This window comes from Panicum hallii, chromosome 5, assembly GCF_002211085.1.
Source record: "Panicum hallii strain FIL2 chromosome 5, PHallii_v3.1, whole genome shotgun sequence".
Taxonomy (NCBI): domain Eukaryota; kingdom Viridiplantae; phylum Streptophyta; class Magnoliopsida; order Poales; family Poaceae; genus Panicum; species Panicum hallii.
Window position 1 is genome coordinate 32,764,458 of NC_038046.1, and position 26,075 is coordinate 32,790,532.

Below are 26,075 nucleotides of genomic sequence, written 5' to 3' on the forward strand. Positions count from 1 at the left end.
GACACATTTGCCAGCCAGTTTCAAAGTTAAAGGTTGGAAATAAATTTTTCATAATTAAATTTATTTAAAAATATAACCTTCACACTTAAAAATTATGTTATATTAGACAAATATTTTTGTAGTTGTACAACAATTTTATGAAGTTTATCTAGGTTTGTCCTAAGTTAAATCTTCTACCGGTAGCTATGATATTTAAAAGTTTGATAGAGATTGACAACATAGGATTTGCAGCACTTGATTCATTATGAAGTATTCTCCATTCGAATTACAAAGTGCCCATGGTTTTGTTGGGATAAGCCTACCACCAACAATTTCTTGATCTTATATCACATAAATGACATGGAGTAATTGTTGGTCCGAATAAATTCAAACCGAGGAAGTAAATGGTACCTTAAGAAAAATTAACATATAGTGTATTGCATTGGAAATATTTATCTAATATAACAACAATTCTTTTTTATGGAGGTAAAAACAATTATTTGAAGTGTGAAGTTTGTATTCCAACCCTCAATCATCAAAAAAATTTGATTTTTAACCCTTAACTTTGGAACTAGCTGATAATGTGCTAAAACTATCCATGCAGGTGCTTGAGATAAAAACCAGCATGTTATTACTATGAAATTGTATCATCGAGTACTTGGATGTTGCATAATACTCTCTTCATTCCAAATTACATGTCATTTTTTCTAAAATTATTATTTTTTACTATGTGTCTAAACATAACGTATATATAAGTGCAAAACAATTTTATGTATTAAGAAAATCTAAAATGACTCAAGATATGGAACCGAGGGAGTATCTAATTTTAGAGTTGAACCTTGAATCCTAAAAATCTAAAGCAAAATTGTAGACTTTGGCAACTCTAGATGGTCACGAATTTGTGTATCAGTCAATTTATGAAAGAACATGATTAAGCCACACCAAAGCATTATTATTATCCTTGGTCACATCTCCTATGGGCCCACAAGTCAGCATGTCCCAGGGTGGAGGGCCCACACTAGACGGGAAGCACCAAAGCGGGACGGAGCAATCGAATCGTCAGCGAACACGGCGCTCCGTGGTCCGTGCAGGACTGCACGCAGCCCCCGTCGGTCGGGACCGTCACGAAACAGCGAAACTTGCCCAAGAGCGTAGCGGAGATCAGAGGGGAAAAGAAGGAACCCACCCTTCCCAGTGAGATCTTCCCCCTCATCCTTCCCTGGCAGCCGCAATCTCGCCCTCCCCGGCGCGGAGGACGAGCAGCGCTCTCGATCCGATTCGTGTGAGCGCCCGAGATGGCGGCCTGGTCGGACTAAGCCCAAGCGAAAAAGGCGAGAGCCGCCGCGCCGCTGTCAAGCGATGGCGAGGCGAACCGGCGCCGCCGGCTTCCTGCTGCCGCTGGTGCTCCTGGCAGGTACGCCTCCTTCCTCCCCTCCGATCCGAGAACGTCGCGAAATGCCAACCCGTGTCTTCCGCACGGGTGTCTCTGCCGATTAGGGTGGGGTGTAGCTGTGGGCGCCGTGCGTCGATTTTAGCTGCCCATGGTGTCTAGTTGCGAGTGTTTTCTGTGTTGCGTGGCACGATTAAGAGGCTGATAAGGTAAAATGTATCCTAGGTAAGACATTGACCGCACGCTGATGGAGTCATACAAAAAGATGGGAAACTCGGTGCCCGTTGGACAGAGCAGAAATCCTTTCGTTTTAGCACCATTTAATTTTCTGTGGTGCTAATAGTAGGCAGTCTATTAGTGGTTTACCCTTTCTGAAATGGCTCTCATGTTCTGAAACATTTCACATGTGTACATTACGACTCATGCCTATCAGATAAGTTGCCAGTCTATCTGTATGTTAACGACATACTTGCTCCGTTCCAAAAATGTAAGGTGTTTTAGTTTTGTCCTAAGTCAAACTTTGAATTAGTTTGTTGAAAATTACACCAACATCTGTAACATCAAATTAGTTTCGTTAAACCCACGCTGAAATATTTGATAGTGCATTTTATTTGGTATTGCAGATGGTACTCCCTCTGTTCACAAATATAGGGACTTCTAGCATTTGAAATTTGTCCAAAATACTTGTACATAAATGTAAGGACTTCTGAGTATCCATCAGGCCTGAACCCCAGGCATTTTATTAATTTTTTTGTATTTACACGACTAAACACAGAATGTGGGGCTTGAAATGGTGTAGGAAGAGTGTAGAGCATGATGGGCAAAAGGGGACATGGTAGAAAAGTGGCCAGTATTTTCAGAATACATGTCTGTTTCCACCTGGTCTGTGCTTTACTCTAGAACAGGAGATTGGGAAGTAGTATAGATAGAAAGATTCCAAGGGTTTAGAACATAGAAGTACTTTGGGTATTTCTGGTGGACTATCTAGTGGAAATGATTTCTCTGTCTGGTGGACTGGGTACTTTGTAAACCTGGGAGACTAGGAATGTGACCTGTCGAAGCGTAACTAGATCCTTTGGCCAGCTGGCCCTCATGCCCTAGGGGCTCAGTGTTGCTTTTGTGATTGTGAAATGATGGGTGAAGCCCTTTAGCCTTGTGACCTCTTCACCTGGTGATTCTTATTGAAGCTCTGTGTTGCTTTAGAAGACTACCTTCCTGATGAATATGGCCTTGAATTGATGTCCATGTCCATCTCATCTCCTTTGTCTTTGTCTATTTGTTTTCTCTGTTTTGGATTGCAGCATAGCAATTGCAAGCTGGCCCATAAGGCTATTCAAAACTGTTTCTAAAACCACCAAATGTTGATAATTTTTTCAGCATATGCTTCGATTTGATCTGACTGTTAACTTTGCATCTTTATTTTTGCAGCTTCCTTACTTGATTGGAACTTGATTTCTCTAACTAATATGATCATCTTCTTTGCTATTCGATTTGTTGCTCCAACAAGAGGTATGTCTGTGTATGACTGATATCTAGTGCATTATATTCTTTCAATAAAGCTGGACTGAGGTTTTGTTGGGTTGTGTACTATTTGTAGAACTAAGTTCAGGTTTGCTAAACTGAAAACTGTTGCTGTTCTCCTTAAAATTGTGACATGTGGTTCAACCAACTGATTCTAGTGCCATGTTATTAAATATTTAATTGGCTGATTTTAGTATTTTACTCTCTTGATACGATACTTGATAGCATGGATTTGATTTCCCATAAGTATTTAGGGATCCTAATTTATAACAACTAGGAATACTACCACGTGTTTCTGTGGGTTCGATTTCAATGTACAAGTTTTTCTGAAAATTTTATTGTCAAACTTTGATGTGTGTTTGTTTCTGTAATCTAAACGTTGATGTTTTATTTATTTTGACTTGTGAACTACCATGTGTTTCTGTGGGTTCGATAGTACAGTTAAAGTATTTTGAAAATTTTACTGTCAAACTTTGATATGTTTATTTATAAAATCTAAACTTGATTTTTTTTATTTATGAACTACCTAAAGCATTTGCAAAATGAAGTGGCCTATAAAGCTGAGAATTTTTTAGAACTGAATTCAAATATTAGCAGGAGCGCAATTGGTATGTCACTTTGATTCAGCCCTTTTTTCTTTTTGATCCTTTTTGTAGCTCCTGCCTCCGCTTTGTAAAGTCCTTGGTTAGTGTCATCTAGTGAGTCAAAGTTAGATTGAGTGAGAGTTGAGTTGGTCTAGTTTGAGATGAGAAAACTTGTTAAACTCTGGTAGCTTTTAGTCTCTATCTTGCTTCTGGACTTGTATTTGTAACTGGCATCCTCAGCAGTCGATCATTGTATCTGCTCTGTTACACTTACGAATAAAGCTGGGAAGTTGCCTTTGGTTGGAAAAAAAATCATCCCTTTGAATACGTTGATGTACATATTTTGATACATCCATGATCAATTCATAATCTCCATTGTATACATATTCTTATAGTGGATCTCCTGTTTGACTTCTTCATTTGACGTTCTCTTCACGATCAGAAAATAGGTATTATATGAATGCCATTACATGCGCACAAGCACACAGTACTAACCTTTATACCTGGGTGTAGATATGTACAGTAGTGACTTATCACCATCTACCAACCAATCCAGGGCCTTTTTTTTTGTGCATGAAGCCATGAACCAATGCCATTTAATTCATGTTTCAGCAAATTGTAGCACATGCTTAATAGTGTCATGCCAATGCCCTCAAGCGAATCACATTGTGGCCAAAGCATTTTACTGTCATATGTCAAATCCACAACTGTGTGCTCTACACCAAGCACATGGTTGAAAGTTCCTTTTGCTTTAGCAACGGTGGCTGAAATCATAAATTGATTTAAGGGTTTATGACTTGTTGACAGTGTGGTCTCACGAGACTAATTATTGTGGTGGATTAGTGTTTCTGTAATGTTAATTTAAAAGTCTTATAGGTTTAGGCGTGGAACACAAGTTAAGAAAAAGGTACCTAATCCTGAACATAACTTATAGGTTTCACCATCGTATCATGTGAGGTCATTTAACTACTAACTTGTTATAATGAGGTTAAATGCCTATTTAGTGCTACTTTTATACCTAAGGAGCTCAAAGAACTTGGCCTTTAAATTTGGAATGATTCTTCTTGCAACTTTTAGATGAGGAATTGGTTCTCCTAGTTATTCTTACAAACTACATACACTGTTTATTTATGCACATCCTAAACGGCAATTGTTTTTCTTCTCATTTCAAAGGGTTTCGCACTTGGAGGCTGTACCTTCTATTGTGGTGTACGATTATTTACTCAGTGCTTGCTATTTTAGCACAAGTTACGTTTCATATAATCTGGTGCATTGAGGGCATGGGATGGTCTGTGGCTTATTCTTGGTGGGTGAAGCTTGTGGGTTTAGCAAGGTAAATAAATTTGCATCAGTCCTTTTCTTCATGTTGATTCTGTATTCACGTGTATGTGCACATATCCATCTGTGCACCTATATGTAGATTCTTCCCATACAGGCATGTCTGTATTGCAGCTAATCATGCATGTTAATGCAGGGGCCATCCTTGGGAATCACCATCAGTTATCTATTTTCTAGCCTTACAGCTATCTGCCACAGTCCTTGCTTTGGTTGAAGTCCTTGGAAGTAGGCTTCATCAAGATTCATGTTGGCTGAACTTCTCTTTTGGGTTTGAGCAAATAGGTCTGTTTCCTGAGCATTGTGGATGAACACGGACTAGACAAAAAAGATTTAGTTCTTCTCAAAGTATCTCTTTATCTTTAAATTCACAGTTATATTTGATGGACCTTGAATTATTGCTCCATTTTTTTTGTTGGCTTAAAATTTGTAGTTGTGTACAAAAATCAAGGTTGTCTCTTGTAAAATAATATTAAAATGCAGATAAATATAGATGTGTTAGGGGCAATGTAGGTGTTCATCATTTTGAAAACCTATAACATACAAAATAAGAACACTTTTTAACTCCTAAAACATTAAATAGACAAGAATTGAGAACATAGTGCATTCAGTCTGACTTTTGCAATAATTAGTTCAGACTTCAGACCACTGCAAAACCAGTGTTGTTATGAAGGATGAATTTTTTAAAAAATATAATTGAGAAATGATATGATTTCATTTTTTTAGAGGTATCCCATCTTTTCCTTGCAATACTATATGCCATAAGAATTGTTGGCACACTAGTTCACAACCTATTGTGTACTGTCCAATGAAAAAGCATTACTCTGTGCAGGTTACCATTTGCGGGTAACATGCTGTTTCTTACTGCCTGCTGCCCAGTTAGTTGTCAGTATTAGCCATCCTTCGTGGATTTCTTTACCCTTCTTTGTATTTAGCTGCATTGGCCTTGTGGATTGGTCATTAACAAGCAACTTTCTTGGTCTTTTCCGGTAAGCTCCTTCGTGTGAACATTGGTTTATTATCTTAGTAAATGTGGTTTTAGGGGTATTGATTTTATTTTCTATGTTTTGTGAAGATGGTGGAGGTTACTTGAGATGTACTCGGTGTTTAGTATTCTTCTGCTTTATATCTACCAGTTGCCTGTGCAGTTTCCCTATGTTGTCCTAGCATTTGCTGACTTCATTGGGCTGTTCAAAGTTTCCTCGAAATCAGAATGGCCTGAGCTGTCTTCTGGTATTTCTCTTTTGGTGTATTACTTCATGGTAAGCAACTAAGCATCTATTTCTACAGTATGCACAATGTGAAGTATGATGTTCTTGTCGATAGGATTTTGTAGTTAATATAGGAGGATGAAATTGTTATAATTTATTGGGATGAGCTATTCAGTAGCTGAATCTAGCATATTGGGAGTAAGAGTATGTTCAAATTTAACTTATTGAAGTATCGTTGTTCTGCTCCGATCCTGTTGTTGTCTTTGAGCTTTATGGAGAAGAGTGTTAACAACAGCATCATTGTCTCCATTTCTTTCTTGAGAACCCAGTAGCACAATGAAATAAAAAATACTACCAGTACTCTGAATCGGGATCTCTAGTCATTTACATATTATAGGCAGAGCTTAAAGTAAGAATTTAAAGCGGAACCAATTAGGCTCTTGAGATCAACTGCATTGTTGGTTATGGTAGTAATATGGGGAAGGTCCTAAAACATCTCTGAATGCCTTGTCACGTGTTAGCATTTAGTATTCAGTCAGGTAAAGCAGTGGACCTTATGAGACTGAAGTAATAATACAGTATGTATCATTAAAAGTATCAAGTGTTGCGCTCTATTATTTCGAAGTAGCAGTCAAACTATCATCAAAATTCTGCGATTGGAAGCTTTGCTAAGTTCTGAGTTTACGGTACACAAAAAATCTCTTCCTTCTAATACTGGCTCTTGGTCACTTACTGTAGTTGTCATCAGTGAAACAAGACATACAGGAAACAGATTCACTTATATCTCTAGAAGATGGCAGCTTAACGGAACACCTACTGCCTTCTGGAAATGCTTTCTTCAGTTGCCAATCTCGGTATGCAAACTATTTTTTTTTTCCGTTAAATTGTTGAGTTGGTTTTAATCGTGGGCTTGTGTCACTTGTGAAAAAAGTGAATGTTGTTGCAAAATATCATCTTACTAACACCACAGAAGAAGGAAATTAGAGAGTAGCACTGGCTAATGATCGTGACTGCTGAATGACATCACAATCACAACATATTTTGGAATAACTATCTTGCTGGCATTGTTCTTCACTTTTGTGGATAAACATCATCAGTACATTCAAATTGTTATTTCGTGGTTGAGATATTTACCAACTTTTGTATGAAATGGACACTACATGATCTGGCCAAAAAAGGAACTATTTCACATTCGCCAGGCTTTTTGAGGGCACAAAGCAAATTTTGGAGCATCTAGTGGTTCAAGTACAGTTCTGAGATAGCGAGATTAAAGCAGAAAAAAGAATGATTTCTCATTCGCCAGGCTAATTTAAGCATAAGAAACACTAGTACTAGCTAGGTAAGCTAAGCACGCAAGGATTATTTTAACAGTGTCTTGAGTTCCTGACTACTTAAGCTCCTTAATTTACTCATTTTTCCAATCATGATGTAGCAAGTCATCTAATTGTGCTTCCGATATTTACCAGCCAACAGAAACATGTCCTCTACAGAGTCTAGGGGCACAAATTGATGAATCTAAGGGTATCCACCAACCCATTTAATTCAACTAATAATACTAGTTTTCCAAAAGGTAGGTTCTTTCTGAAAAACTAGTACTATTGGCTGAACTAAAGGGGTGATACCCTTAGGCTCATCAATTTGCACCCCTAACAGAATGTTCTAATGGACTTTTAGCGTGCTGCATAACTTCTATGTTTTGTGACTGCTAGTACTCTTGTTTACATCGCCACTTTAAATAACATTTTATCGCTAATTATCTTTTCTGTACCTCAGAGCTGACAGAAGGCATACTAACATATTACTGAGAGGATCGGTTTTCAGAAATTTCAGTATTAACTTCTTCACTTATGGATTCCCGGTATTCTTCCCTAATTTTTGTTTTCTCACTCTACCTTTCCATTTCCTGCTGTAGGCTCCATTCTTTGTGATTGGCTGGGCCAACCATTCCTCTTTGTTTCTGCCATGTTGCTAAAATCAATGATGATTGGAGAACATAGTCAGGAACAAACATACGAATTAAAGGAACATTTAAGAACAAATAGGGTAGGATCCATTATATTCAGGTTGACATGTTGAAAGATACCGATTACGATAAGAACGAAATGAGCCACTCCAAGAGGCATTTAGTCAGGCTTGCATGGAGCTAGTGGCTCATGTGTTGCGGTTGAGCTGGTGTCATGCCAGGCACCTCCTAGTTAAACTACTATGGCTACTGTAGCCTGCAAAGGATGCACACATGACAGCAGAAGCGGCATGAGGGATGCATCAGTCAATTTGCCAAAGTATTTTTGGCTTTTTCTGAGTCACCTTTAGCATTGTCACTGTAGGAAGACATATTTGTTATGTTAAGCTGATAAGTCTGGGTGCCTTTATCTCTTGGGATTATACGTTCCAAGGATTTTTTTTAGCTGATCATATTAGTGACTCCTCTCTATGAAAGAGGGATGTCAACCTCTTTCAAAGGCATGCAAATATGCAATTGTCTTATCCCTATGTCTTCTCTCCTTTTTGCCTATGGCAATGGCCCCTTCTCATGTAACAGAAAATATCTTCGATTATTGCAGGTCCTGCTGCTTGCCCTTGCCTTCTGGAGTTTCAACTTCACTAGTATTTGTGCTTTTGGTCTCCTAGCATATGTTGGATACATTTTATATGCTTTTCCTTCCTTGTTCCAAATGCATCGGTTGAATGGGTCACTTCTAGTGTTCGTTCTGCTCTGGGCAGCCAGCACGTATGTCTTCAATGTGGCATTCACATTCTTTAACAAAAGATTTCAAAAGGTATCATGTTAAGGTACAAGTCCACCTGTCATTATTTTATATATCAGTATTTATGAGAAGTTATCAAATTAATGTTGCAGGATATGAAGATTTGGGAGACTGTTGGGCTTTGGCACTATTCTATTCCTGGATTATTTTTACTTGCCCAATTCTGCCTTGGAGTTTTTGTAGCACTGTGTAATCTTGTTAATAATTCTGTTTTCCTTTACGTGCAAACTGTGGATGGTGCTTCATCAAGTGATGATCATCTCATCGATGGTATGTCTTATCAATGTTATCATATTCTCATGAACAATTATTTTATTCCTGCCATAGCTGATAGTTAAGCACTAATGCAATATGAAGAAACTGCATCAAATTCCATATATTTCTGATCCTTCCATTTCTAAGTTTCAGAATCTGTTTGGAAGTCCTGCATTCCTTACCTTGTAATTGCTGAAGGAAACATATTGAACTCATGATTCTTCAAGTTCTCCTCAAACCCAATAATACACAGTTATTCATGTTATCTTGACATTGAAGCTCGGCAAGTTTTATGGGGCTATTTTAGGGATTCTAGGCTAGTTTGAAAGTTGTCTCATTATGTTATACCATTTCTAATTTTGTGAATTTTGAGAGTTTACTGCAAACGGATTGCATAAGAGCTTTACTGCACTTAATGTCCTATGTTTTGTATTGCGAACGATTTTGTTCTGTATGATGTCATTGATTTCTCTTCTGTTTTGTTGTGGCCTGTTCTTTGCAGAGAAGGAAGATACAATGGTTCTGATTGTAGCAACACTAGCATGGGGTCTACGCAAACTTTCACGTGCAATTACTTTAACATTACTCTTTCTACTTGTGATGAAGCGAGGATTTATTCATGCTGTTTACAGTATGGTGAAACATTCCTTCTCTATGCTGTGTTTCTAAATTCATGGTAGTATTTATATGTTGTCCTATAACATGTGAAAAAATATTTATCTACCTCTAATTTATGCATTTCATCTTAAAATGTTTAATTTCTTGATTTATTCATCTACGGATAGCACATATTTATGTTTTGAGTGTCTACTTGCATGCATACCACATATATGTGAACTATGATGTCTCCGTAGCAGATGCTCTTAAGGTTTATTTGTTGTTATCCCAGCCCTTAAGTGCAAATGGTTCCTATTCTTCTAAGTATTTGTTAGTGCTTCAATGCCCTTTTACATTATTATTCTGTTCTTTATGTGTCCACTCATTTGTATTTACCAAGTCAGGCCTGCAAAAGGTGCAATGTGCTGCTTTGTTTTCTTTATGTTGGTAGTTGGTTCCTTTATCTTACTAAATCACTTTGTGCACCTACAAATAATTCTTTTCTGTTGGTATATATACTAGATCTGTACCATTCCTAACTAGCCTACTTCTGTCTCAGTGTGTTTTTTCCTGGTGTTTTTGGTGAATCATTCAATCAACAAGAGACTACGCCAGATCTTAGTATTGTTCAGCGAGGTTCATTTTTCAATACTGTACATTCTTCAGCTTGATCTGGTGTCCAGTGCTCTGGAGCGCAGTGGTTCACTAACAATGGAGGTACTCTCACAGTTAGGTGGGCACTCTTATTTTTGTGTTGTCGAGGTACCCTTGTTCGTCATTTATACCTGAGTGTTATTAAACGGATAAAAGCTGTTAACCTAGGTCCTTGGATGAGGCACACAGCAAGGCAATGCACCTGAAACTGCATATCAGGCGAGGTGATGGATTTCTGCCCAATGGGTGGAGGCTTTGTGCCATGCATATCCAGTCAAGGCTTTGTAAAGGAAAAAGAAGGGAAAAATATAAAATGTGCTAGGCCTAAATGAAGCTCCTTAACATAGTGGAATGATCCTAAATCGGCTGATCTAGGGTTTCAATCCATCATACCTACAAACTTACCATGATCCTGAAAGGTGTATAGACCTGAGACATGCACCTCTTGGTGGAGCACGGAGATAGGAAATAGAAAGCTAGGTGCTTGGTCTGCATAAAGCAGGAACACAAATATCAGTTCTAGGGCTTGTTTTGTAATGTTGGTGACCAAGGTTATCACTTATGACTAGTCACTAATCACAGATCTTATCTGATTCTTAAATATGCCATGTATTTTAATATGGTGCATACATCTTGCAATTTAAGAAAACATCTTAATCTTCGTGACATGTATTGAGAGAGTTAAAAATTTGTCCCTGGAAATAATTATACTTCCCAAATAAATTGTTTTTTTCTGAAGATCTAAATCTGAGAACAATTGATCAAAATGTGACAACTGACCAAATTATCTGGAAGAATGTAAGATACAGTTTAGGGATAGCCAGTTACGATTGTGTTTTTTGCATCTTTGTTTACACTTGATAAAACACAATGGTGAGCATCATGCTCTCGTGCATAAGTTTATTGCAAAATGATCATTTAAGTTCCACTGAGATATTATATACGTGTAACCAGGATACACATTGGCAGAAATAGGCATGCTTTTTCTGGATTGTTCACTCCAACTGTTTTATGCGTCTGCTATTTTTCCTTCTAAGCAAGTGATTATATGTGCTTGATGATGAACTGTGATCATAAAAATTGACACCCTGTTATTTTGAAGTGAATAATCAATTCACCATCGTAATCTGCTCCCTGATACATCTTGCAGGTCTCTCAAATAATGCTACAACAAAGGACTTCATAGAGATAGGCTCAATAGTGTGCTTCTGCGCTGTGCATAGTCATGGTTTTAAGATGCTCTTTTCACTATCAGCGGTTTTGCGGCATACACCTTGTCCACCTGTTGGATTCACAATTCTAAAGGCTGGTTTGAACAAGTCAGTTCTACTGTCAGTTTATAGTTCACAAAGTTCGCGAAATGATGAAGCCTGCCGTAATTCACATGGTATCACCTCATTATTGTTGGCACTTTGACTCTTTTTATTGATAAATTAAAGCATGTAACATGTATAATTCACCTAGGATTAAAGTTCTTCAAATATTGTCCTTTGGCCATTAATCCTGAACCTGGTGGTTAGAGTTTTTTTTTCCCTTCGGTGCTGATTTTAGTAGTTTAATAATATGTTTGTGGGAGGGCTAATGTATTTTTTCTATAAAACTTTGGTCACATTAGAACTCTTCCTGTTGTGCATTCATTTCATAATATCTATTAATTGGATTTGCATTTCTTATGTACACTTTCTATAGGTTAATTCTTATATGAATAACTGAAACTCTATGTAGTAGAGGCACAATATTTGTTCTCAAAAAACATTTATTGAGACTTTGGAAGATGTTTATGTTTTTCTCGAATGTAAACATGTTTATGTTGCAGCTGCATTTACCTATTCTTCATTCAAAAAGTAAATAAAACTTCAATTTGATTGTTAGCTACAATGGAGCATTTGTCTGCAGTTCCTTTTTTTAATTTTCTTTGGGCATGTTGGGCTAAATATTTCATACAAGCACAAATCCAAACAATATGTTTGTCGGAGAACCTAGGGTGTCTGCCTTTTAACTTTCTGTTAGGGAGTTCTGATTACATGCAGATTTGGATACAAGGTAGGTGCCTTTTTTTAGAAAATCCATAACATGTTATTTCCTTTTCTGTTGTTCTGCAGAGAGAAAAATTGCATCGTATCTCAGTAAAATTGGTCAGAAATTTCTGTCTGTGTACCGTTCATATGGAACTTATGTGGCTTTTCTGACAATTCTTTTGACTCTGTACTTGGTGACCCCTAATTACATATCATTTGGTTACCTGTTTTTCCTTCTATTTTGGATAATTGGACGGCAGCTTGTGGAAAAGACAAAAAGGCGGCTGTGGTTTCCTCTAAAAGTATATGCCGCGATGGTTTTTATCTTTACCTACAGCCTGAGTGTTTCACCGATCTTTGCAGAATCAGTCTCAAAGTTTGTCAAACTATATCCTGATCTGGGATTCGACCCTAAAGCTTCTTTGTTGGAAAATGTCTGGCAATCATTGGCCGTTCTAGTAGTAATGCAACTTTACAGCTATGAACGAAGACAAAATAGTGACAAGAACTTTGGTGTATCCGATGCTTTGGTATCTGGACTTCTGGGGTTCCTAAGAAGATTTCTAATTTGGCACAGTGATAAGATATTATCAGTTAGTGTCTTTTATGCTTGCCTATCATCCATCAGTTTATCTGGCCTAATTTACCTGTTAGGCCTCATTGTGTTTTGTACGTTACCAAAAATGTCTCGAATTCCTTCAAAGGTTTACCTTGTCTACACTGGTTTACTTGCTGCATCTGAATATCTTTTTCAAATGGTGTGCAAGCCTGCACAAATGTGTCCTGATCAGCACTTCTATGGTTTGTCTGCGTTTCTTGGTCTCAAATATTATGATTCTGGGTTTTGGGGGGTTGAATATGGGCTTAGGGGAAAAGTTTTGGTGATTGTGGCATGTACCATTCAGTATAATGTTTTCCATTGGTTAGATATGATGCCAACATCTCTGGTACATAATGGAAAATGGGAAGAGCCCTGCCAGCTGTTTATCTCGTCCAATCCACCTTATAGTTCTGTGAGAAGCAATGAAGAAAATCATTCATCAAGTAGGTTTACTTCGTTGTTTTCTAAAGTTCAAGGTCTTATAGGTAGCAGCTCAAGTTCATCTTTGGGTCCAGGCAACACTTACCAGAAATCAGAGTATGTCGATAATGCCATCAAAGGCTCAGATGAGGACAAAAGATACTCGTTTGCAAAGATTTGGGGATTGTCAAAAGAAAGCCACAAGTGGGATAAGAAAAGAGTTATTTCTTTGAAAAGAGAAAGATTCGAAACTCAAAAGATAACATTCAAATGTTACATGAAGTTCTGGATAGAAAATCTTTTCAAACTGCGTGGTCTGGAAATTAACATGGTTGTGTTATTATTGGCAAGCTTTACATTGTTGAATGTTGTATCGATCTTCTATATCATGTGCCTCGTAGTCTGCATTCTTATGAACAGAGATCTAATCCAGAAATTGTGGCCCCTTTTTGTATTTCTGTTTGCTTCTGTCTTAATACTCGAATATTTTGCTCTTTGGAACAATTTGATGCCTTGGTTCCATGATATCAATAACATTGAAGTCCATTGCCGTGAATGCTGGAAGAATTCAAGGATTTTCTTTGACTACTGCTCAAAATGCTGGCTCGGTATGCCATTGGGCCTTTCTTCGCTGTAACTCAATGCTATTAAATGTGTTTACTAAATTAGAACATTTACTAACTATTTCTACATTTATGTGATGCAGGGATAATTGCTGATGATCCTCGAATGCTGATTAGCTACTATGTTGTGTTTATATTTTCCTCTTTTAAGCTTCGATCTGATCGCTTCTCAGGCTTCTCAGACTCAGATACATATCACGAGATGATGTCCCAAAGGAAAAATGCAGTAGTTTGGAGGGACCTCTCACTGGAAACAAAATGCTTTTGGACATTCCTTGACTATGTACGGCTTTATGCTTATTGCCATTTATTAGACATAGTTTTGGCATTAATAGCTATCACCGGTACTCTAGAGTATGATGTTCTGCACCTTGGTTACCTTGGATTTGCTCTGGTTTTCTTTAGAATGAGACTTGAAATATTGAAGAAGAAGAATAAAATTTTCAAGTATCTACGGATGTATAATTTTGTACTCATTGTTTTGTCACTAGCCTACCAATCTCCTTATGTTGGGCAGTTTAGCTCTGGCACGTGCGATCAAATTGACTACCTGTATGAAATAATTGGATTCTACAAGTATGACTATGGTTTTAAGATAACATCACGATCAGCTTTTGTTGAAATAGTGATCTTCCTATTGGTGTCTGTTCAGTCATATATCTTTAGCTCCGGTGAGTTTGATTATGTGTCAAGATACCTTGAAGCAGAGCAAATTGGTGCTATGGTCCGTGAGCAGGAAAAAAAAGCTTTGAAGAAAACCGAGCAGCTGCAGCATCTTCGCAGGTCTGAGGAGCATAAACGTCAGCGGAACATGCAAGTGGAGAGGATGAAGTCTGAGATGTACAATTTACAAAGTCAGCTTAACAGAATGAACTCTTTCACACCAATAAATGATACATCTTACAATGAGGGCCTTAGGCGCAGGAGGAATACTAAGCTGTACAGTGATACTAATACCCCAGATGTAGGTATTGAGACTGGATCACCAACAAAGCAAGATAAGATTGGAAGCACCGAGTCAGCACAGTCATTTGAATTTTCTGTAACAGATACACAGAAGAACATCAGAAATTTGATGTTCCAGGGCTCATCTGATACTATGAGATCACCAATCAGGGGGAGAAGTGATGAATTTGTGCTCACTGATAATATTGGAAATTCCCTGGGTTCGACACCGGAGATCACTGAGCTTGAGGAGAGTGATGAAAAAGTTAATTATAATTTATCCAAATGGGAGAAGGCAATGGGACAACCTAAGGAAAACCCACTAAAATCAGCTGTACAATTGATTGGTGATGGGGTCTCCCAAGTTCAGTCATTTGGAAACCAGGCAGTCACAAATATTGTTAGCTTCTTGAACATTGATCCAGATGAACCACACTCTAATGAGCATCCTGCAGAAGGTGACATTTATGATGTTGTTGAGAGTCAGGTGGAAACACAAGATGGGCAGCTTCTGAGAACACATTCAGTTTCAGATACCTCAGGGACTAAAGTTAAATCAAGCATGCCAATTGGTGTGATCTTTAGGTATATATGGTATCAGATGCGAAGTAATTATGATTATGTTTGCTATTGCTGTTTTGTTCTGGTTTTCTTGTGGAATTTTAGTTTGCTATCCATGGTCTACCTTGGGGCACTTTTCTTATATGCTCTTTGTGTGAACTATGGCCCAAGTTACTTGTTTTGGGTCATCATTCTGATATACACTGAGCTCAACATTCTGTCACAGTACATATATCAGATTATCATTCAGCACTGTGGTTTAAATATACATTTACCTCTTCTCCAGAGATTAGGTTTCCCTGACGATAAAATAAAGGCATCGTTTGTTGTCAGCATATTGCCTCTCTTTTTAGTCTATATATCCACTCTCTTGCAGAGCTCTATTACTGCCAAAGATGGTGAATGGGTTCCGGTAACAGAATTCAGCTTTCTTAGCACAAGAAACAACATTGAAGAGAAACATTGTATGCCTTACAGTTGGAGAGAGAGGCTAAAAAGTTTGCACTTGCCTGTAATGAATCTCATAAGGATGATCACTAGGGGCTTATCTAGATATTGGATGTCATTAACACATGGAGCAGAATCTCCTCCATATTTTGTGCAAGTTACGATGGAGGTAAACCATTGGCCAGAAGATGGAATCCAGCCAGAGAGGATAGAGTCAGCCATAAATAGGGTGCTTACTATTGCACATGAAGAACGATGCCAGGCTAACTTGTCTGCTTCCTGCCACTGTTGTAGCAAAGTCCGGATTCAAAGTATTGAGAAAAGCAAAGAAAATTCTAGTATGGCTCTTGCTGTACTAGAAGTTGTTTACGCTGCTCCTGCAGTATGCCAACAACCAGGATGGTACAATTCACTCACTCCAGCAGCTGATGTAGAAAGGGAAATTCATGAGTCACAGAAAGCTGGACTCTTTGAGGAAATAAATTTTCCTTACCCAATTGTCTCAGTGATAGGTGGGGGTAAAAGAGAGATCGATCTTTATGCATATTATTTTGGTGCTGACTTGGCAGTTTTCTTCCTTGTTGCAATGTTCTATCAATCTGTCCTAAAAAATAAGAGTGAATTTTTGGAGGTTTACCAGCTGGAGGATCAGTTCCCGAAAGAATTTGTTTTCATCTTAATGGTGAGCTCACCTTCCCACCAACACTACTGTTGTTTGACTTGCGAGCTAATTTACTGTTTTAGTTAAGTTTCATTTTATGAGCTATTCGCTTTCTTAGTGATTCTACTACCTTTCTTGCAGGTTCTATTTTTCTTGATAGTGGTTGACCGCATTATATACCTATGGTCCTTTGCCACTGGCAAAGTTGTTTTCTATATTTTTAACCTTGTGCTTTTCACATATTCGGTCACTGAATATGCTTGGGGAATGGAGCTAGCTCACAGGGATGTTGGAGGACTTGTACTACGTGCTATCTACCTTACAAAATCAATTTCCCTAGCACTGCAGGCATTACAGATCAGATATGGTATTCCAAACAAGAGCAACTTATATAGACAGTTCTTGACTAGCAAAGTAACGCAAGTAAATTACTTGGGCTTCCGGCTGTATCGCGCTTTACCATTCTTGTATGAATTGCGGTGTGTGCTTGATTGGTCTTGCACAACCACATCATTAACAATGTATGATTGGCTAAAGGTACGTATGGGTTGTCGATATTCTGTTGCAGTTACATGGTTATGTTAGATGTATATATGTGCTTTTTGTATTTTCCCCATTGTATAAGGGGTTTTGTGCATATTTGCTTATATCTGTACCTGTATATATTTGGGCCTAGAGCCCTCGTATTGAATACAAGTGCTATTCATAACAGTTTAATCACCAAATTATTTTTTTTGGCATGTAGGCCCTAAAGCAAACCTCAAAGTATGTTATAGCACTGTATCTGTCTTAGTATGCTGTGAATGGTGCGCAGTTACATAATTTCTTGAAGTATTTCCCATACAAGGGTTCCCTTTCCCACATTTTCCTTTTAGCAATCCTGACATTAAAAGTAGCACATTTCATGCTTAAATCGCGAATTACAAATAGCTGAACAAACTTTCTTACAATCTATAGCTATACAAAAGGACCCAAAGGGGTCATGAGATTGGTGATTCCCCCTATCCTCTCTCTCTCTCTCTCTCTCTCTCTCTCTCTCTCTCTCTCCCTCCCTCCCTCTCCTTTTCTGGTAACCCCATTTCCAACAATTTATTTAATTGTACTTTACAGTATTGTTTTCGTTGCTACATAAAATGTTGCAATATGATACTTCTATTCATCTGAACAGTTGGAGGACATATATGCAAGCTTGTTTCTTGTGAAATGTGATGCAATTTTGAATAGAGCAAATCATCGACAAGGAGAAAAGCAATCAAAAATGACAAAGTTCTGTAGTGGGATATGCTTATTCTTTGTACTTATTTGCGTTATTTGGGCTCCTATGTTGGTATGTGAATACAGCAATCTTCCACGATAGCTAGATTTATTTGACTTTTCCATACTGCTTACCTAGTTTCCATTTATATTCACATTTCCTTTTGTTTACAGTTGCATTTCCTTTTCCATGTCACCACAAAGAATAGTTGTTTAAATGGATACTTGTTACATTTGTATTTTATTTTTATGGTTTTAATAAACCATGGAGGACTGTCCCTCATTTTGTTCCTCAAATATACTTTCTGTTGAGTACTACTTACTTTCTGCTGAGTACAGAAAACATAATATACCTATGTAACATCCTTTCTCGACCATATCATTCAATTGTGCAAACTTTGCTAATCGCCAAAGGCAATGTTCAAGCATTAATGCTGTTCCCATTTTCCCTTAGTCAAAATGTTACCATTAACTTCGCTGAACTCATTTTTTGTTCTTGAATACCCAATTAATTGGTATGACTTATGAGCTCTTGCAATGTCTGAAGAAGCTTCTTTCTCTTTGAAAATTTCAGATTTACAGTAGCGGTAATCCTACAAATATTGCCAATCCCATTATTGATGTAAGTATTCAGATTGATATAAAGGCACTTGGTGGAAGATTAACCTTGTTTAAGACTACTGCTTGTGAAAAAATACCTTGGAAGTACTTGAAGGCCTACGATGATGTTGATCCTCTAGGATACCTAGGGTCATACAATGTCGATGACATTCAGCTGATTTGCTGCCAACCTGATGCATCAACAATGTGGTTGATACCTCCACCAGTCCAAAGCAGATTTATCCAATCCCTTGAGAGAGAAATACCTTTTGAAAAGATGGAACTTATTTTAAATTGGGATTTTCTCAGAGCTAGACCAAAAGGGAAGGAATTAGTGCGATATGAATCCCCTATTGAACACTGCCCGAGTGTAGATGATGTTAAACAAGTGCTTAATGGAACTACACACAGCTTCAGCATAGTTGATGCTTACCCTAGGTACTTTCGGGTTACTGGATCAGGTGAAGTCCGGCGACTAGAAGCAGCGGTATGCAGTAAAGTTCTGGACATTTTTTGTTAGCTTTCCCTAACAAAAGCTAAATTGTTTTGTTCTATCCATAATTACAGATAGATTCAGTAAGTGGGGAACTTCTATTGAATAATGGCACTCCTCCTTGGTGGTCATTCTATACAAAACCCTCAGATTTGGCAGGCTGTCAAGTGCTGAATGGTCCCATGGCCATAGTTGTGTCTGAGGAGACACCTCGTACGTATCTATCCTTGGCCTCAAATTTGATGAGTTCTCTTCCAACTCTAGCATGCCCTTTAAAAGCTGATAGACAAGATTTATTAGTTCACATTGTTTGAAGATATTGATAATTTAACAAACAGAAATATCTAGTTATGTTTTACCTGTGGTCATCTCTGGTATTGCCTCAAACTTGTGTCTGATATATTGAAAGTTACATTTATTTTCTTGCTCTTTCGTTGCATGACTTTTGTGATATAGTGTATCTTTTTTAAAAAAAGCAATACATCTGGGCTTTCATAGTGGACTTATTTGATTTAGGTACAATGACAAACTCACAGAAAAGGTGGACCAATGGTTTTTCATTGTTGGCAGAGATTTAACTTAGATTTCTCTATATTTCATGTTTGTTATTTTTTACTCATTTCCATTATCATATAAACTCAAATGTATGTTAAATAGTTTAGTTGTAATTCTATCCAGAACAAACCCGTGAGTGAGGTTATTTCTTTCCTCTTGTTAGTTTTTGTTCGTACTGTGGAGCTAAGGTTACTTTAGCTGCTATCACCTTCCTGCTAACAATTTACGTATTTTTTTTTGTTCAGAGGGCATTATTGGTGAAACACTCAGCAAATTTAGCATATGGAGTTTATACATTACTTTTGTTTTAGCTGTTGCAAGATTTATTAGGCTGCAGTGCTCAGACTTGAGAATGAGAATACCATATGAGAATCTTCCATCTTGTGACAGGTATGTCAGATATATGTGAGAATGTTCTACTTTATTTTCTGGGTACAGAGAGAGCTTTATAAGTGAACAACAGTGGGAAAAGGTCAAAATTTCAACCATGCATCTCGTGAGCAACATTTGGTTTCATGTCTTTGGGCAAGAATCTATCTCTAATTCTACCATCATTTTTTTTCTTAATTGGTCTCGTGAGCAACATTTGGTTTCATTTTTTTTCTTAATTCGTTGGGGTGTAACGCTCTTAGCGACGCGCTACATCGGAACCCGGGTGTGGTGTTAAATGGGCAAGGGCCGGGTCGTCATCCCCTCAGGGGCGCGTCGTATCATGATCCGGGTACGATGATAAGTGAGCAAGGGTCGGGTCGTCGCAGCCTCTGTGGTGCGCTACATCTGCGCCCGGGTGTAGTGAAAAATGAGCAAGGGTCTTCGCATTTCTCTCGACGGGTGCGAAGGGTAAGGAAGCTAGCTGAGCTAACTAGGATTCGTCTAGGTAGTTGGAACGTAGGGTCTCTAACAGGTAAGTTAAGAGAACTAGTCGATGTAGCAATTAGGAGGCGTGTAAATATTCTATGCGTGCAGGAGACTAAATGGAAGGGCCAGAAGGCGAAAGAGGTGGAGGGTTCTGGCTTCAAGCTTTGGTACACGGGGACAACTTCGGGTAGGAATGGTGTAGGCATCTTGATCGATAAGAGCCTTAAGGATGGAGTTGTAGATGTTAGGAGGCAAGGCGACTCGATTATCTTAGTGCGGTTGGTCATTGGAGATTTGGTTCTGAATGTGATCAGTGCCTATGCACCTCAGGTAGGTCTTAGTGAGAGCTCCAAGAGTCAGTTCTGGGAAGATCTTGATAGCATGGTTAGTACCGTGCCTATCAGTGAGAAGCTCTTCATAGGAGACCTCAATAGCCATGTGGGTGCGACTAATGTAGGATATGAGCGAGTACACGGGGGTTTCGGGTATGGTAGTAGGAACGAGGGGGAGGAGAATGTTTTGAATTTTGCGTTGGCCTACGACCTGTTGTTAGCGAATACCCTCTTTAGAAAGAGGGAGTCCCATCCAGTGACCTTCCATAGTGGACAATACTCGAGCCAATCCTTACTAGGAGAGAGGGTAGACGTGCCTGCTTAGATTGTAAGGTGATACCTGAGGAGTGTGTTGTCCCCCAACACAAGCTTGTGGTGGCGGATTTTCGTTTTCGGGTACGTACCCACCGGGACAAACGTGCCAAGATTGCGAGAATGAAGTGGTGGAAGCTTAGAGGGGAAGAGGCACAAACGTTTAAGGAGAGGATGCTAGGCGAGGGGCCTTGGGAAGAAGGAGCAGATGTAGATGATATGTGGCTAAAGATGGCGACATGTGTTCGGAAGGTGGCCTCAGAAGTGTTTGGTGTGAGTAGGGGAGGAAAGCAGGAAGTGAAAGAGACTTGGTGGTGGAATGATGAGGTGCAAAGGGCTATTAAGGAGAAGAAGGAGTGTTTCAAACGCCTTCACCTCGACAAGAGCGCAACCAACATTGAGGGCTATAGACTAGCGAAGAGGTCTGCAAAGCGAGCTGTAAGTGTAGCGAAAGGTCAGGCTTTTGATGATCTTTATCAACGGCTAGGTACGAAGGAAGGAGAGAAGGACATTTATAGGATAGCTAGGACCCGCGAGAGGAAGACAAGGGACATAAACCAAATCAAATGCATCAAGGATGGGACAGATCGACTTCTGGTGAAGGATGAGGAGATCAAGGACAGATGGCGAGAATAGTTCGACAAGTTGTTTAATGGAGAAAATGAGAGTCCTACCTTTGAGTTGGACGACTCATTTGATGATACCAACAGACGCTTTGTGAGGAGGATTCAGGAGTCAGAGATCGGGGAGGCTTTGAAGAGAATGAAGGGAGGTAAAGCGATGGGCCCCGATGGCATCCCCATTGAGGTGTAGAGATGCTTGGGCGAGAGGGCGGTAGTATGGTTAACTAAGCTTTTTAACCTAATTTTCCGGTCAAACAAGATGCCGGAGGAATGGAGGAGAAGTATATTAGTACCAATCTTCAAGAACAAGGGAGATGTTCAAAGTTGTACTAACTACCGGGGGATTAAGCTGATGAGCCATACGATGAAGCTTTGGGAGAGGGTTATCAAGCATCGCCTAAGAAGATTGACAAGGGTGACTCAAAATCAGTTTGGGTTCATGCCTGGGAGGTCGACCATGGAGGCGATTTTCTTAGTACGACAGTTGATGGAGAGATATAGAGAGGAGAAGGACTTACACATGGTCTTTATTGATCTAGAGAAGGCGTATGACAAAGTACCGAGAGACGTCATGTGGTGGGTCTTGGAAAAACACAAAGTCCCAACTAAGTATATTACCCTCATCAAGGATATGTACAAGGATGCGATGACTTGTGTTCGAACATGTGATGGTGATACCAGTGACTTTCCAATTAAAATAGGGCTACATCAGGGGGCAGCATTGAGCCCTTATCTATTTGCTTTGGTGATGGATAAGGTCACAAGGGACATACAGGGTGATATCCCCTGGTGTATGCTCTTTGCTGATGATGTGGTGCTAGTTGACGAGAGTAGGGCAGGGGTTAATATGAAGTTAGAGCTGTGGAGACACACGCTAGAGTCGAGGGGGTTCAGACTAAGTAGGACCAAGACCGAGTATATGATGTGCGACTTTAGCCCGACTAGGCATGAGGATGGGGACGTTAGCCTCGAAGGTCAAGTGGTGGCCAAGAAGGATACTTTCCGGTATCTAGGATCAATGCTTCAGAAAGATGGAGACATTGATGAAGATGTTAGACATAGAATTTCAGCCGGTTGGTTGAAGTGGCGGCAGGCTTCGGGCATCCTCTGTGACAAGAAGGTGCCACAGAGGCTAAAAGGTAAGTTCTATAGGACGGCGATTCGCCCAGCGATGCTATACGGTGCTAAATGTTGGCCTACAAAAAGGCGACATGTCCAGCAACTGAGTGTAGCGGAGATGCGTAAGCTGCGTTGGTTCTGCGGGCATACAAGAAGGAATAGAGTCCGGAACGAAGATTTCGAGATAGGGTAGGGGTGGCACCTATCGAGGAGAAGGTGATTCAACATCGGTTGAGATGGTTTGGACATGTACAACGGAGGCCTCCCGAGGCGCCAGTGTGTAGTGGAGTTTTAAAGCGGGGCGATAATGTAAAGAGAGGTAGAGGTAGACCTAGACTAACTTGGGACGAGACGGTTAAGAGAGACCTTAAGGAGTGGAATATCGCTAAGGAATTAGCTATGGATAGGAGCGCTTGGAGATTAGCAATTAACGTAGCTGAACCGTGACCTTTGTTACTTTTTGTTTAACCCCTAACTCTTCCTTTGGCTTGTGCCCTTTTTGTGTTTCTTATTCTTGTTTTCTGTGGGTTTCATTTCTAGCCTACCCCAACTTGTTTGGGACAAAAGGCTAAGTTGTTGTTGTTGTTGTTGTTGTTGTTGTGGTCTTGTGCAACTGTGCTTCCAAAGCTCCTCCAGAGCATGCTAATGTTCCTCTTCCATTCTTTTGATTTGGGAACACTAAGGCCTCAGAAATGTACGACCTTCCCTACTTCTTTCTTTATCCTCATCCAGTTCCTCTTCCATTCTTTTGATTTGGGAACACTAAGGCCTCCTTTTTATCCCTTAAATGGAACGCTAAAGCCTCCTTTTGGGATGTGGGAAATTGTAGGAATTTTGAAGGATTCAATTCCTATAGGAAAGTAGGAAACAAGCCATTTGGAACAAAGGATTGGACTTGCAATCTTATGAAATTCATTTTGGACTAGCTTTCTATAGGAATTTTCTTCCAAATTACTCATGGATAAAAATCTAACTCATCTAATTCTGCAAATGATCACTTGGTTTCTCTATCCTTCATTACCCACTTGCATTCTGCAAAATCTTGTGTTTTTTCTATTCCTGTGATGAAAACAGCTTAGGCATCCACAAGAATAAGAGGAAGTTTCATACTTCCATGCTCCTCTCACCAAGTCAACTCACATCAGGTGCTAAATTTTTCTCGTTTTAGTTTCCACTGTTGGGCACTACTTAGGGCCAGTTTGGAAGAGGTCCAACTGATTCTGATTCTCTATGGGAGCTGATTCTCTGAGAGAAGTGATGATAGAACCAAGGGTTCTACCGCGGCTGCGTAGGTGGTAGGAGTAGGAGACTTGTGGCCGGGGCTTGAATCCCCGGTGGCCAGGTGGTGCTGTGGTGCAGCGAGCAGGGGAAGGCGGCGGCGAGAGAGGAGTCGCGAGAGAGAGGGAGGCGTGCATGAGGGAAGGCCCCGTGAGGCCAGGCAAAGTATTTGCCTTGCTTAATTTATTCCGAAACTGTTCAGAGATATTTATCCCTCTCGTAACAAACCTGATCCTATTCTTATGGAAACAAACCAAAGTATCTAGGGAAAGAAATCTGGGCAGCAGCCCCATGACGAAAATGATCATTTGGTTTCTCTATCCCTTTGACTGAGTCAGTTCATCCAGAACCACAGTTATCAGCTTGGATGCGACCACAGATGGCATCTGTTCAAACCTTATAGCAGCATATACTTTAGCTTGTATGGTGGCGTGAGATAAGTTGCCCCAAATAAAAAACTATGTCCTAATCTGAAAGTTTTCATAGGCATATGCACAGCTCTGAAGCCCTAATTTTTTGTAGTACCATTCTCTTGTGCAAATTTATGCTGTGGAAACGATAAAGTTGAAAGCCTGTCATTTTCGCATTCCGCTTCTATCACTTATTTCCTACGCAAACAACAGGCTGCAAAACGAAATCCAGATGGTCACAGTACAATCTGATGCATTTTTGGAATGTATTTTATTGTTAATGATTGTTCTCCTAGGATTAAAAATGACATACCTGCCTTGTGTAGGCTACTCGACATTTGTGAAGGCATTTATGCAGCAAGAGCAGAAGGCGAGTTAGAAGTGGAAGAAGTCCTATATTGGACATTGGTAAACATCTACAGATCACCACATATGCTGCTTGAATACACAAAGCCTGACTAAGGCCCCGTCTGCAAAGGAAGTGATTTTGCAAGTATTTTCAAAGTACTGTACAAGTAGACTAACGTTTTCTCTCCTTTGAGATCATGGGAGCTAGCTTGGTAGCCCTCTCTCCCTCCTCTTTCATGTGAATTTAGGATCAAACGGTGAATTCTTTTTTTTCACCGACGTGGCCTGGCTGGCTGGCCGCCGAGGCAGCCTGGTTTCTTGAGAAGAAATAGAACAAGATCATGTAAATAGGCCTTGTAGTTATCCATTTATTTTTGCTAACATGTATGTACGGTTGACAGTTGTATTTTTTGGAAAATGTATACATCAAAGTTCGATTGTGAAAGTTATCTCACGCTACTTAAAAAAAATGTGAAGTAAGAATCCATGCCATGATCCGCCAATGCAAAATGTCTTCAGATATATTTTTGCATGATCTTTAGATTTCTGTTCATTTACCGAGGTATAACAAGAATCTCTGATTTTCTGTTCTTTATTACTATATATGCCTGCTAAATTCACATTGACCATTGTTCAGTATATTCCTCCTGATTTTACTACCTATTCGTATGTATTGTTGGGAATGCAGGCTTTTTCGGTGCCTCAATACTATCCATGTTCGATATGAAATGGTTGAGACATGGAGGTGGTAGCCGCAAATTTGAAATATCCATTGTTGATTCGTACTCTGATACTGAGGGTTTGGATTAATTGATGCAACTCGCTGTATGTACACCTAATATCAGTCAATTGGATTTAGATGGCAGTACCTCTTATGTACGTTCTGTCGGATGTGGAACTCCATTTCTTTCCAAATTGCATTTCTTATGGTCTGATTGAAGGTTCTCATTTCGAGTTAAAGCGTGAGTGCGTATGCATGCTGCCTGCTCTGTTCAAACTGTATATCGTGTTTATCACTTTATTGCATGAATAGCTTTGACCAAACATTTACTGATCTGAACCAATGATGGCTCCTGTTCATGGGTCATCCTTGGGTCACCAATCGTGTGGAAGAGTTATCCATTGATTTCCCAAAAGGAGTCAGTCATAGAAGGTTGAAGATTACCTCGGATTGATCCGAAGAAACTCGACATAATTTTGGAAAACTTGGTGTGCTCATTATTGTAGTGTGCTGAATGTTAGATCGAAATAAAAATATTTCATTTTATTTTAAGTTGAATTTTCGTTACTGAATTTGCAAAATCTTGTGTTTTTTTTTTCTAT

At 39.3% G+C, this 26,075-nt stretch overlaps 1 protein-coding gene across 1 annotated transcript; it reads left to right on the forward strand.

Moving 5' to 3' along the window:
- Positions 1-1,029: 1,029 nt before the first annotated feature.
- Positions 1,030-25,201, forward strand: LOC112894851 (piezo-type mechanosensitive ion channel homolog). The gene is made up of 21 exons (XM_025962681.1): positions 1,030-1,393; positions 2,798-2,878; positions 4,648-4,807; positions 4,949-5,094; positions 5,642-5,798; positions 5,885-6,071; positions 6,759-6,874; positions 7,794-7,878; positions 8,585-8,800; positions 8,881-9,058; positions 9,546-9,674; positions 10,200-10,373; positions 11,445-11,681; positions 12,397-13,941; positions 14,040-16,591; positions 16,712-17,107; positions 17,739-17,897; positions 18,399-18,911; positions 18,992-19,130; positions 19,718-19,862; positions 24,731-25,201. Exons 1-21 carry the CDS (start codon positions 1,339-1,341, stop codon positions 24,864-24,866), a joined length of 7,506 nt encoding a protein of 2,501 aa, XP_025818466.1. The 5' UTR covers positions 1,030-1,338; the 3' UTR covers positions 24,867-25,201.
- Positions 25,202-26,075: the final 874 nt, after the last annotated feature.

Coding starts and splice junctions, on each gene's coding strand:
- LOC112894851 (XM_025962681.1), top strand. CDS start 1,339: ATGGCGAGGCGAACCGGCGCCGCCGGCTTCCTGCTGCCGCTGGTGCTC. Junction 6,875..7,793: donor TTCTTCAGTTGCCAATCTCG/GTATGCAAACTA, acceptor TCTGTACCTCAG/AGCTGACAGAAGGCATACTA. Junction 8,801..8,880: donor TTAACAAAAGATTTCAAAAG/GTATCATGTTAA, acceptor TTAATGTTGCAG/GATATGAAGATTTGGGAGAC.